The sequence below is a fragment of the Rhipicephalus microplus genome, unplaced genomic scaffold (genome assembly GCF_043290135.1).
Source record: "Rhipicephalus microplus isolate Deutch F79 unplaced genomic scaffold, USDA_Rmic scaffold_29, whole genome shotgun sequence".
NCBI lineage: Eukaryota > Metazoa > Arthropoda > Arachnida > Ixodida > Ixodidae > Rhipicephalus > Rhipicephalus microplus.
In genome coordinates, this window is record NW_027464602.1 from 2,166,348 (window position 1) to 2,180,457 (window position 14,110).

General features: G+C 45.4%; 1 protein-coding gene across 3 annotated transcripts; it reads left to right on the forward strand.

Moving 5' to 3' along the window:
• Positions 1-89: 89 nt before the first annotated feature.
• On the forward strand, positions 90-12,888 carry LOC142786726 (uncharacterized). 3 transcript variants are annotated; one of them, XM_075884365.1, is made up of 4 exons: positions 90-1,621; positions 6,614-6,668; positions 8,829-8,917; positions 12,332-12,888. In XM_075884365.1, exons 1-4 carry the CDS (start codon positions 1,475-1,477, stop codon positions 12,608-12,610), a joined length of 570 nt encoding a protein of 189 aa, XP_075740480.1. In that variant the 5' UTR covers positions 90-1,474; the 3' UTR covers positions 12,611-12,888. The 3 variants fall into 3 exon arrangements, with proteins under 3 accessions (XP_075740480.1, XP_075740481.1, XP_075740482.1); XM_075884366.1 differs by having other exon boundaries at positions 12,075-12,471; XM_075884367.1 differs by having other exon boundaries at positions 1,490-1,621; positions 6,606-6,668.
• Positions 12,889-14,110: the final 1,222 nt, after the last annotated feature.

Genomic DNA, 14,110 nt, shown 5'->3' on the forward strand with positions numbered 1-14,110 from the left:
GCATTGGGGATCTAAGCTAGTCACTGCAGTCTCTACTGTGCCTGTAGTTCATCTGGGATGTGCAGGGGGGGGGGGAGGGGGGGGGGTAATACAACTTTTTTCTCAACTATTTCACAGTCCCAGAATACATGCTTTGAGGTGGTTCCTCTATTATTATAGAAGATACGTTTTGCCTCGCGGATGTAATTGCGAAAACTTACGGCCATGTTGTACCAGGTTTGTTTAAGTTTTCGTTCTTTTTTGTAGTGTTTCTGAGAAAAAGAAAAATGCACTCTATTCTGCCCCCCATGCGAGGACACTTGTAAGCGCATTAAGTTTTGGTTTGAAGGCAACTCCGGTGAATCACCTGAAGGGTGTCCAGTTTGTGGCTAGGCGGTGGGAATGCGCGTTTCGTTATTTCTATATATTTGAGAAATGTCACTGAATGAGCGGAGTCTAGTCCTCTCGTACCGATCATCTCCTCGTTGTCCACAACCATTGAGGTGGCGCATCGTTGGACATTATCCGCAAAACATGAAGTTTTATCACCAGAGACGACGTAAGTTATTTTTGGAGTTATAAGATCATTTTTTGCATTACCTTTCACACTTTGCTGTTGGCTTGACGAAGTCTACAACCCATGACGTATTCGTCTTCAAGCCGTAGTCTTCTACCCAGCTGCAGGCGTGACGTTCATCGGTGATGTTTGCTCGAAGCACGTCGACGTCAGGTGATGAGCTCTCATTGTCTTTGACGCATTCGATCGCGCTGTGCGCCGATGTTTCACACGCGCTGCTTTCACTAGCCATAGCCGTACAACACACTGCGATCGCGGCGATCACGTCTTGAAACACGTGGTCACCAGAGTATTCCGCGCCGCTAAGTTAAAAAAAAAGGGGGGGGGGGAGGCGAGTAGTTCAACACAAAGGTGATCGCGTCGAGCGACAAGGCGAGGGCTCAAGACACTGGCGGCACCAAATATACTTGAAAGCCAAGCGTGTTCACTGTAAAAAAAAAAAATCGCACAGTAGGACACAACGGCAGATCACTTCTTGCTGAAGGGCCAAGGCCGCAAAAAGGCGCAGGCGTCAACACAAATGTTCACTGAATTAAAAAAAAAATCACGCGCACAAAAAATGCACACTATACCACAAATTAGTCCAACGCCACGCCAAGCGCCTCTTCCTCAGTCAACGCGAGAGCAGTCCATGATGCACAGGTGGAGACGAAAATGCCACGGGCATTGAACGAAACAGCGCAAGCCTTTTCTTCCCATCTGCGCTGAAAGGAACGGCCATTAGGGATTCCTTCAGGGCGCACTCCGAGAACGAGAGTATTTCGTCATGAGGCGCGGCGGCCGTTGCTAGGCGCACGTCGCAGCGGCGTCTCTGCGAGAGTGTGACCAATAGCGCGCCGCTGCGGTTGCCATGCGTTGAACCTACTGCAGATTACAAATGCGCTGCCCGGGTGGAGCGACTGATGCCCAGATGGAGGAATGTCAACCCGATGCCTTTTGTGTTGGCCGTTCTGGCAGTTCCGCCGACTTTATAGGAAGAGACGACCCCGTCGCTTGTCCTCTTCTCTTTTCCTTCGCGCATCAGTGACAACATTGACGGACGACGTGTTCGACTTCACCGTGCACGTGAGTATAGGTTGGTTTTTCATTCGAGTGAATTCTTGTTCAGATTTGCAACTTGTCGACTTCATCCTGATCACCTGTCACCGGCAATAAGTCACATACGTGTGATATTTAGGTGAAATAAATGATAATGCACATTTTCTGCTCCATTTGCGTCACTTAGCTACACCAGGACATGAGGTACAGCCTTTGTCGCCTAGCCACTAGCAGGCAAGATCGATCACTCGCATCCTTCAGTGTGCGAATCAACGCGCCTGCCTTAGAATTAGTAAGCTGCTCGCAAAGAAATCTTACCGAGGCAATTTTGTTTTCTGTGAACAATGCACCGTAGATTTGTCTTGAATAACAAAAAAAAAACTTGAAAAATAAATGTCGCGACCTTTTAGAAAACGCCGTGTCTAAGAGCTAGACGCGGCATTTTGTAAAAGGCTAATCAAATTCAGTATGTTTTCGTAGTTTCTGCTTGAAATTATTATTGTCTATGAATTTCATGGCCCAATCTTTTGCTTTGGCTGAAAATCTCGGTGGCAAAAACTTTGTTCAGTGTCCCTTTAAGGGCAGGTGTAGATGCCATGATTTCAGTCGCAAATCTTTTTGCTAGTCGGCCGGCTGGTTAACAATAAGGGTACTAACTAGAGTTCCAGATTTCAGCAGCAACACATCGTCATGGCTTCATCAGATGCTGCATTATATACATTCTATCCTCGTTTTTAAATAGGTGTACCGTATGGTCCACTGTTACAGGAAACAAGCGAGCTCATGGACAGTTAGCCATGTGGTGCTAACTGGCAGCGAGGCTTGTGAATGGGACGCATGCGCATAGAATCAGGGTGCGCCCAGTTTTGTCTGCCATTTCTTTGCCTGTACGCATGACAGCATTGGAAAGCGCATCCGTATTTTAGCTGCGCAATTTATCTAGCCCAGTGCCTCCTGCTTCAGGGATTTCCTGTGAGCACAAAAAATGCATGATTTTAATCGTTGCTGCAGTGTTTTGCAAGTTGTCACCGTAAAGCACATCATATTTTTCGCATAATGCTCGCTGCAACTAGCAAGTTTCGATGACTCAAAATGCTGTTCAGGTCTGATGTAGCAAACATTTTAAGCTCGTCCTCGTGACCATGAAATATTGGTTTATTAAATAATGGAAGGCAGAGTTGGTATCAGTTGATTTACAGTGTGAAAATGAGAAGTGCGAAGGACCGTGCCTCGCAAGTAAGCCCCGAGAGCATGAGCAGAGAAGTAGCAGATGAGGATGCTCATGCGCTGCATTTCCAAATCTCACCAGCACTAATGCTTGACGGACTGCTTGCCACGCACTAGCGTGTTCTTTCTGAAACAGGACTTTGGCCCTGTAAGCAAGTTCTTGAAGGGCATAAGTAAAACGTAGAATGGGCCCCCTAAATGCACCCATCCTTGAACCATTGGGCTTATGAATTAGTGCCCTTTTCAAAATACAACTATTCTGAGCTATAAATTGTGACAGAACAGTGAACGAAGTTTAAAAATAGGAAAAAAGTCTTTAAATGTCCCCTTTATACATAGTGTTCTTGTGATGTCACTTCTGCCATTGTGGCCCTCTCCCGCCATGCCCGGGTAACTCCCTGGGTACCTACGGCAGTTCACGTGCTGCAGTGCGGTTTGTTGGGGGCTCGTCATCTGTTGCTGTGAACGATGTGGAAGCATTGTGGTTTTTTGTTGTCTTACTTTAACGAGCTCATTGGATTAGGAAGGCCTCGCTCGTTCACTCGATACAAGACCAGATAATCAAGATGTGCGACACATATACCAGCCACGGCGTACACCGGCTGCCCGCCACAACCTATGAGGGCCTATTATCTTGCTTTCACTACAAATTGCCTGGCCCAAAAACAAGTGAAAGCTCAAAATCTCTCGAGCCGCAATTTCAAGAGTGGATGTGCGAAGCGCAGCTGCTCCCATCGAAAACTAGTCGTGCAGAGCTAGGCAAGTTTACAAGAGATATAATATTATGAATATATTGTCACGGCCTACGCCACCAAAGTAGCAATGCCCCCCCCCCCCCCCCTTCCCCCCCCCCAAGTGTTTTAAACAGTGCTGATGTTGAGCTTGAGCCTCTTTGATTGCAATTTGTGAAAATAGTCGAGGAAAATATTATACAAGGCAGATAGAGACTTTGCGTGGTGTGTGCCGCGGTAACGCCAGTCATCACTTTATTTTTCGCGTATGCTTTAACACACTTTTCACTTTGTATTTTGCTTTTGTTGTACGCTAATGTACAGTGGAGTCACTGAACATGATAGAGACCGTGTATAGAATTAATTGACTAATTAAAAAAAATCCTGACACCCAACTTGAACCGATCGGCTATGCTTCAAAGTGAACTAATATTGTTTCCCATTCTTTATAGTTTGTTTCAATGCAATACCAAATCTCCGCGATCGCCGTCACGATTTTAAACGCCTTCCTCGCCATCATGATTTTAACTGCGGACAAGCTTGTATGTACAGTATCTTGGTAAGCTATATCTGTTTGCAGGTAAATACTTGGCTATGGCACTTACCCATAATGAAGTTGCACCTGAAGATGCAAATATTGCAAAGTTTCTTCAAGTAGCTTTTGTTAATCTGCACCAGCCAAATACGCTGGTACTTTTAGGAAAATCGGAATGTGTGTTCTCAATTTCAGGTTATAACTTTCAGCGAAGAAACACCCTAAGCTCTGCTCCCTCTGCGTGGACTACTAAATCAACTTGCCTCACTAGCAGCTCATAATTTCTCAAACTTGCATCGTGAGGCAAAACTAAACGGGTGCAAGCATGAGGAGACAACATGGCAGTTGTAGGCGATAGATTCGGTTGGTGCCCGGGCATGTTGGTGGCGCATTTCGGAAGTGATGAAAAGGCGCTGCGAGATGCACGTGCACACTTTGTATAGTTTCTGTATTGGACAGCAAACTTTTTTTCTTATCTGAGCAGTTTTACCACAGGAAGCTTCATCATATGGCGTGATAAATGAAGCGAATCCACAGGTTGAACCACATCATAGCCTCGCTGTGCTTTTGTACTTTTTTTAGCTCGCGAAATTTATTTGTACATATAAGTGACAACTTGCCAGTAATAAGGCAGCACTTGTTTCTTTACCATATGATCATCTCCGGTGTGCTGCTGCCTCAATATTTCAAATTCTAAGCATTTACACCATTGTATGCTAACTTTTCCTTCAAAGTGAGACAAGCCACATGTGTATCGTAGATCGAGAAGCATGCCAGTTTTACGTACTTGCAAGGTAAACATCAGAAATGCACAGTTGATCAAAAATACTAGTTTAATGGTGCATCTACATAGCAGAGCACCTGTGGCACCTCGGGAACAAGATAATGCCACATATGTTACAAGAGATAATTAAAAAAGACAGGGGACGTTTCGTGAACAAATAGAAACAAAAATAAAATGGCACGTGGCAGCGAGCGAAGGCGACAAGGGGGTGGGGGGAGCCCGTGGGACTTCAGCGGATGAACGTAAGGTGTGTGTTTAATATGTGGAAGAAAAAAAAATTCAAAATTTTGGCGACTGAAATGAGGGTGACTTAGTGAGTGCGCTCATGACGAGAGTAAACACGGTTATTATTTTTTTTTTTCAAATCTCTTTTGAAAGCCACAAAAAATTTGTATGTGGTGCAGCCTAACAGAAGGTCCGTGAAGGCAAATTATGAATTCGTCGTTGTACAAGGGCCTATTTTTTTTTTTTTTTTTTCATGCGCACCATCCCCGCCGCGGTGGTCTAGTGGCTAAGGTACTCGGCTGCTGACCCGCAGGGCGCGGGCTCGAATCCCGGCTGCGGCGGCTGCATTTCCGATGGAGGCGGGAATGTTGTAGGCCCGTGTGCTCAGATTTAGGTGCACGTTAAAGAACCCCAGGTGGTCTAAATTTCCGGAGCCCTCCACTACGGCGTCTATCATAATCATATAGTGGTTTTGGGACGTTAAACACCACATATCAATCAATCAATCATGCGCACCATAAATAGTGCTCAAAATTTATTTGCATATGTTGTTTTCATCCTCGCTGTATTCCGTGCTGTTTATGATGTAAAAAAAAAGTTGCACGCTGAAGTGGTGCTGCTTTTGGGCAACAGTTGAAAATGGCGGGGTGCATGAATGCGGAATACTGCCGCTTGCACTCAAATCACTCTTGTGGTCACCTCCCACTGTTTGCAGCATGTGTTGTGTATACACAGCTGCATATTTCCTAGCTAGAAAAATTTGATTTTAGGTGTTTCACGCCATTTTCCATGTAACTATTCCACAATTGCACACACTGATCAGCAGGCTTTCAATTGCGCTGAAGGACACAGGTGCCATAAAATTCATAGTCGATTCTTTCAAGAAACCGTATGTAAAGGCTGAAGCTTCATGTGTACATACACACACACATATTGTTTTTTGTACTTTATGAAAGCTGCGAAGGTCCCATGTGCCTCCAAGCGTAACCTGTCTTATTTATTCTCCATCACCGCAAAAGTTTTGTGAGTTTCAAATAAAAGTGCTTTGCGCATGGCCACTTTTGGGTAATTTTTTGGTGTAGGTGTTATTTGAGCAGCCTACAGTGTTTACCTTATAAGCCTGTATGTATATGTTGCATTATAAGGACGCAGAATGTGTGTAGCTGTACAATATAGATGAAGTGTAAAAATTAAGTGTGTCTATTGTAGTGTTCTTGCAACCAATCTTACCCCCGTATTCTAGAACGTCCCTCCACTCAACGCTTCACCTTCACTTGAGATGGCTGATGGGAGCGCCGTCTTTAAGCAGAGAAAATTGCTGCATGTCAGCAATAATCTGCTGTGATTCTCGAGTAGCGCAGCGTCGCTTTCAAACGAGTAGCGGCACAGTGCTCAACTCTGTCAAGTGAAGGGTGAAAGTCGAGTCGGGGAGCGTTTATGAATATGGGGGTTAGTTTTGTTGTCTTGTTAGCCTGCCATTAACACTGGATTGATGCTACTTTGCTCTAGCTGTACAGTGCTCTCCAATGCTCAAGGAGGCACCGCACGGGGAAGGCTCGGAGCAAACCATGCGTGAGTTTCCTTTCATTGTTACCCTATGCACGTATTAAGTGATAGACTTTAATGTATGCTATTTGTATTGTGCAAGTTTTTGGGGACATACAACTTCCAACACTTATATGTTCTGATGAAAATCACGCAAGAATGAGAGAAGCTTGTGCAAAAATTATGCAAGAGTGTAAGAAGCTTTTGCAGAAGTCTGTGAAATGAAGTTTTGAAATTTTGTGGCAATGTGTCATTGTACAGTGGTCAACAGTCTTGCTCAGCATGCTTGACTGCAGGGCTCCCGGCTGCACAGGCGCATCTACGGAGTGCCTGATGCATGATGGGCCAAATGTCAGCCTGCACACTGGTGCCTCTTATCCCCGTTTGTCTGTTACATCAGTGTCTCTTGTAAAGGGGATCAACTGTGCTACCTTTTTTTTTTTCGAATGTAATGAGTTCTTTTTCCAGATTATTGTTGTTTTAAGGTAGAGCCTCACATTTCTATCAAATACTGAAGATTCTATTTTTCCTTCTAGATGCTATGAAGTCACTCCTTGTGTTACAATAGAGTGAACACTGTTATGAGAAAAGCTACTTTATGGAGTTAACTCACTCCATATTGACTTAACACACAGAATTGGTAAAAACTACACTCCATTCCAGCTGCATTAGGAATAATATTCATTTGCATACTTCTGTTTCTTTTGTTTGTTTGTTGGCTGGAGGTTTGGAGTATAGGGTGGCCAGAGGGCACTGTGTAGTCTTTTTTCATCTTCCCAATTTTGTGAACATCAATTGATAGCCGTATCGGAAGCAGCCAGCATGCTGAAACAGCGGTGCAAGCATGCAAGATATTCACCATTGCATGCAGTCAGTTGCTGTGAGCAACCTACTGCATACAATTAACTGCGAGTGGTGAACTAACGCTGCACTATGTGTGCCTCCTGGAAAGCTGCAATGGTAAAGTGCCACAATCGTATAGTAACATGGATAACATCGCAATTTGTTTGTTGAATAATTTTGCAACAGAATCAATGGAGTTTTGGATAAATTTGTGTATCTGCCTGGTTCATCAAAGCTACAGAGTCAAATGCGGTATATACTCGCGTATTATGTGTACTTTTTTTGTCAATCCGATCATGTGCGAAGCTAGTAGGAATCGCTGGCCTAAAAGCTCAACTGGGAATATATGTTGCAGGCGCTGTCACAGCTGTCTCAAAGCGGATTGTCATTTGTTTGCTAAGCCTGTTCAAATGCCCCCATTTTCTTGAAGTTCTTCCGAACAGTGCTCACAAAAACCAGTTCCCACGACAGGATTATACCAGAGAACATAAGTACTCTCCAATAATTGTCGGGAACCCAACGTAAAGTAAGATGCAGACAAGGAAGCACGATGCCAACACAGTGCTGTGTGTGTCGCCCTTCATGTGTGTGTGTGTCCATTCCTTGTCCCAGTCTTCTATTGCGTTGTGTTCCCTCCGATATCTAACCAACACACCCAAGCTTCTATGCTAAGTCTTATTCAACGCACTCTTCTGCTGGCTCCCATACTGAATATTGCATGTCGAAGAACTCCACGCTGATGTGCTTAGCGGTAGCACGGTTTCAGTTTTCTTCGGTAAGCTTTATAACAGCAATCTGCCTCATATATAATTATTGTAGCCTATCACAAGGAACGGTAAAAACGCAATGGCCAGATGGCGAAACGGGGAAAAAAAAAAAAAAAATGAGTGCGAAAACCTGCCTCATCTTGTTGATGTGACAGGTCCTTGCACGCGTTCAACATCTGTGCTGTGTCTCGGGAATACATTCTTGCCGTGGAAAAGGTGGGAAGATAGGAGGCAAACCTTTAGGCATTTCGGACTACACATAAACAGGTTTCAGTTTTCAAGTTCAATATTCTAGGGAAAGCATAAAAGTTCATGGAAGAAGGGACCTTGCACTCAGTCCATTTTGTGTAAGACTGCACTCGCCTGCTCGACAAGAGATGTGCCTGACCAGAGCATCATGAAGTCAAATATGTCTGTGTGTGTGCTGGCAAGGTGGCTCGGGCTGGTTGGGGAGGGCAAAGTATGCGAGCAAAAAGTTTCTTGTAGTAAAGCAGGCTGGCTAATTATACTGGTGAGCAAATTATGTGAGGATGCAAATTGTGCGAGTAAATATGGTATGTACTCTTGTATGTTTCAGCTCTATTGCTATTGATCCTGCGGATCCAACTTGGCATCCGGCAGCAACAAAGAGAGGTTCTGCAGGAGGTGCGACAGCTGAAGCACAAGGTACGGCTCTTGTCCGTGCCTCGGCACGCCCAGCCAGCACAGCGCCCCTCTGACCTTCCGCGGCTGCCTGCTGGTACAATTGGAGAAGTGGAGGCAGCAGAGGCAGCTGTGCAGAGTAAAGCTGTGGCTGCGGCTTTGGTGTATATTTCTTGATTTTTAATATGCCTATGTAACATGCAGAAATTTAGTACTGCTTTAAGATACTGTGTTTCGGGAAACAAACTAGTCAGGTTATCTCATGAGCCACTGTACTACAGTCGAATATGAATAATTCGTACTCAAAGAGGCCAGAAAATTTGTTCAAATTAAAAGAAGTTCAAAATAATGAAAGTTACCGTAATTACTTGAATCTAACACGCACCTTTTTTCCGGTTAAGAGAGTTCATAAATCGCATGTGCGTTAGAATCGAGTACGAAAAAAAAAAATGAATATGGTCATTCTATTGCCATCGCCACTTACAAAATGGCCGCCCCCTACGTGCGTCGGCATGGCGCGTCGGTCATTTATGCCTATGTGTTTCCCATGCGCAGCACTTCATACGTGTGCTGAGGAGTTCGTCGTCATCTTGTAGCACATTAGCATCGACGGCATGGTAGGGCCGACTCCAAAACCTCGACGAGTGCACCACAATGCTGCTTCTAAAAGAAAAGTCGTCGCGTGTGCCGGAACGGACAGAAATCGGGCCGCATCGCGGTCATTCGGAGTTCCCGAAACGTGCGTGCGGGACTGGCGGAAACAAAAGCAGAATATTGTCGACAGCAAAGATTCACGCAAAGGCTTCAGTGGACCACAGCAGGGTCGGTTTCCAGAAATTGAAAAGCTGCTCGGCGAGTATGTGATTAAGCAGTGAGCGGCACAGCGGCCCGTGACGACAGAACTGCTCCAAGTGCAGGCTATGCAGTTAGCCTTAGAAAAAGGGCTAATGCAGAGCCATTTTAAAGCGAGCAGGTGCTGGCTAACGAACTTTATGAAGAGAAAAGGCTTTTCCCTCCGAAGGCGAACGGGCATATGCCGGAAGTTGCCGTAGGAGTACGAAGAAAAGCTTCAGAGTCTTCAGAGGTTCCTCCTAAACTTGCGGCACAACAACGGCTACCTGCTTGGGCAAATCGGGAATGCCGATCACACGCCTCTTTACTTCGACATGCCTGGCACCACAACCGTCTAGGAGAAGGGGGCGAAGCAAGTTTGTGTACTGACATCGGGCCACGGTAAAACTAGAGTGACAGCAATGCTTTGTTGCACGTCAGATAGGCATAAGCTTCCCCCGTACTTCATATTTAAACGGAAGACGCTCTCAAAAAGAGTCGTTTTCGCGAGTGGTGTGATCAAGCGGGCCAACGAGAAAAAAGGGGGTGCGCGTTGCAACCGATGTCTTAGTTTTTTTTTTTTTTTTGTCGTGGAAACCGGGCGCGCGTTACAATCAAGGGCGCGGTAGAATAGAGTAAATACGGTAAACGAGCGGAGGGTTCACCATGCAGTGATGCATGTGCATGGAGAAGGTTTATTCACAAATTACAGGACATCCGTGATTAATTAAAGTAGTCAATACATGTCTGTACACGTTGGCCTTGCAACGAGTCAACAAGTTTTGCGTGCAGTTTGCAAAGCTTTTGTACTTCGGCTTCAGTATTCTCCTGGCAAAAGAAGTTGAGCGCGGCAATGTCCAGTGCTGACACTCTTCGAAGACAACTGTGTTTCCACTGTTACCATCTGCGCTGCAGCCGGAGCGTGGCCAGCACACATGATGAGAATGGAGGAGTGTCTCCACCTGGAGAAAAGCAGATCGGCATTCGAGAGAGAAACACTCCGCGGCAGCTTTTTTTTCTCTCTCTCTCTTCATGCGCGGTGTTGAAAGGAGAAGAGTCTCTACATAGCAGGAACGAAAAACAGGGGAGCGTGACACCGGCGCGTTGCAGATCGGCATGAGAGAGCCAACTCTCTGCGACAGCTTTTTTTCCCCTCTTTCTCTTCATGCGCAGTGTTAAGAGGAGAAGGGTCTCTACATGGCAGGGACAGAAACAGCCAAAGCGGGGCACAGGAATGTCGCAGATTGGCATTTGGCAAACATTCCACCGCAGTCTTTTCTTTCCTTTTCTTCATTTTCTTCTTCAAGCATAGCGATGAGGTGTCTGAAGTGCCACCGCAGGATTGGGCGGGGTGCTGAGAGCATTTTCGGAGCGCGGTATAGCTTTGATAAGACCACAGCGTCAGTTCGAATTAAGTGTGTTGGAATTAATGAGATTCGACTGTATTTACTATAGTCTGTGAAGTCCGAGTGAACTGTCCTAAGCTAGCAGACGATGTAGGCGGCATCGTGTGTTTGATGGGCAGTGACTAGCAATAGCCTGCTTAAAACAGACATTCAGTAATTTTGTTCATTTATCACCCTATTTCGTGTCCGCTGCGGCTCTCTCTACTTTGAGCTACAGTTCACCCTGCCTTGTGTTAGCCGATTTCTTACCTTTTTAAAAATCTAACATGCACCCAATTTCGCAGTGTGAAGAAAAATGCACCTTTGTTTATTGTGATGAGATTTCTATAGCGACATGCCTCTTTGTTGGCTATCACAGAAAAAGATAAACAGCAAATGGTGCGACCATCTAGTGCGACCTTTATTTTTCTATCAGTTTCATCTATGACCAAGATTTGGTCGCTCTAAGGTTGCCTCTTAGTACACCTTGATCATGTTCATTTATCTTGTTGTGCTCTGCTTACAATGCATTGATTAAAAACATGTCCAAGCTTCTTTTTGAATTCCACATATTTTATCGTTTTTCACCTGTAGAAGCTACTCCTGGTCAACATTCAGGCAAAGACATTGTAACCTCGAAGAAACGTGGTACAAAGTAATTATACTATTTCATAGCTAGAATCAATATTTATTAAGGGTTATAACAGTGTTGTATTTGATTTCATAACCGCGAAACTGCATTCAGAGAAGGACTTTGAAAGGTTCTCACACTGAGTGTGAGAGGGCTGATGTGGAAACCATTTTAGGTCAAGTGAGTTGAAGTTAGCGTAAAAAAACAATGAAATGTGATGCCCAAAAATTCAAGTTGTTGTTTTCAGTGTCCTCTTCTTGCAGAATTTTATCATGAAAACATTTCGATGTGCTGTAGCGTTTACCCCATCTATGCTTCTTGCATTTTTTTACAGCGCAAGCACCTCCTGCAGATTGGGGGACGTGGCCTCCGAAAAATTGGTGTGAATGCCATGAAGGCTGTATTGGCACATGACGTGCAAGTGCTGTACAGCCTTCATGGCAGAAAAGGGAAAAGGGCCTTTGTGAACCTGAGGCTCTGTAGATTAGTGATAGGTTAGACTTGTTCATTGTTTTATGTGTGTGTACCCTTGTGTATTCTCTGTACAGCAGTGCTTCATGTGTACTATGGTATTTCTGTTCTTGTATGCAGATGTCATCTGCCAAAAAGCTGGGTGCGACCAGGCGGAGGCCCTCAACTTTATTAAGAGGTGGCTGCCAGGGTCTGGTGATCGCTGTGGGGGCAGGAAGCGGCGCTTCAGAGAAGAATTTGTTGTGGAGCAGCCCGATGATCCCCACTCTCAGAGTGCAGATTATCGGCTGCTCGCGGCAGCTGGCTTCCTGCCCAGCCACAGCAGCCAGGGCCTTGACAGCACCACTGTCACTGTGCCCCCAAAGCAACCTGACCTGCACTAGAGCGGGCCTTTTTTAGTTGTGTATATATATTTTTCAATGTATACATTTTTTGTTGTACCAAATAAATAAAAAAAAAACAAAGAATAAATAGTCTGCAGACTGTCGGTGGTGCACTGTTCGGCTAGCTTATGCTGATTCGGAAGCACCATCACCATGTTTTAGTTACAAAAAATGCTCTAAACTATGAATACTCTCGATTACCATGTGGGGGACATATGTGGGGATTGCAAGTGGGGGACATACGCTTTCAACATTTACTTCCTAACGACTTTTTTCGATCTGCTGTACCAAATACCAGTACCAAATAAAGCACTCGCTATTGCAAAAGATAAATTGGTAAAAAAATAAACTACACTTCTAGTGTTAGCAAAGGGAATGAGGTATAAAAGATGAAATAGATCGAGTAACTGCTTTCAGTTCTCAGCATTCAATTTTCTGTTGCCCCAAGTATACAGGGCTGCAAAGCTACAAGAGCGGGTCACCGAGGCATATTGTTTAAATATTCCGGTAAGAAAAATTCCCTACTAATAATGGTTACATAATGGCAAGCCAATCAGTAGCCAATATTCGTCGTGCAGGAAACATCGGTGTAATAACGGCATTTGATGGGCTGCAATGTGGCCCTGGATTGGTCCAATGTCGGTCGCACATCCGTAGCCAATATTCCTCGTGCAGCAAACATCGGCGTAAAAATGGCATGTGATTGGCTGAAATATGGCCCAATGTTGGCCGAACATTGGCAGCTTTGTCGGCAATACGATGGGCCTTCGTCGGCCCAATGTTGGTTGCATACTGGCTTAAACATCGGCAAAACGTCGGTCCATCATTGGCTTGAACGTCGGCCCGACATTGGTTTGAAGTTGCACTTCCGACGTCGGCCCGACGTCGGTGCCGATGTTAGCCGATGTTGGTCCAAGATCTGCCTGGGTATCTTCAAACTATCAGCGCAAAAAAAAGCGCCGCACCACCACCGGGTGGGCTCGAAACTCCAACCTTTTGGTTAACAGCCGATTGCGCAAGCCAATTGCGCCACGGAGACAGTCCTGCTCCACTCTCACCACCATCAGAACATATCTTCAAAGCTATCAGCCTAAAGAAAAAAAGCACCGCGCCACCACCAGGTGGGCTCGAACTTCCAACCTTTCGGTTAACAGCCAATTGCGCCACGGAGACAGTCCTGCTTCACTCTCACCACCATCAGAACATATCTTCAAAGCTATCAGCACAAAGAAAAAAAAGCGCCACACCATCGTCGGGTGGGCTCGAACCTCCAACCTTTCGGTTAACAGCCGATCGCGCAAGCCAATTGCGCCACGGAGACAGTCCTGCTCCACACTCACCACCGTCAAAACATTTCTTCAGAGCTATCACCCCAAAGAAAAAAAAGCGCCGCACCACCACCGGGTGGGCTCGAAACTCCAACCTTTCGGTTAACAGCCGATCGCGCTAGCCAATTGCGCCATGGAGACAGTCCTGCTCCACTCTCACCACCATCAGAACATATCTTCAAAGCTAT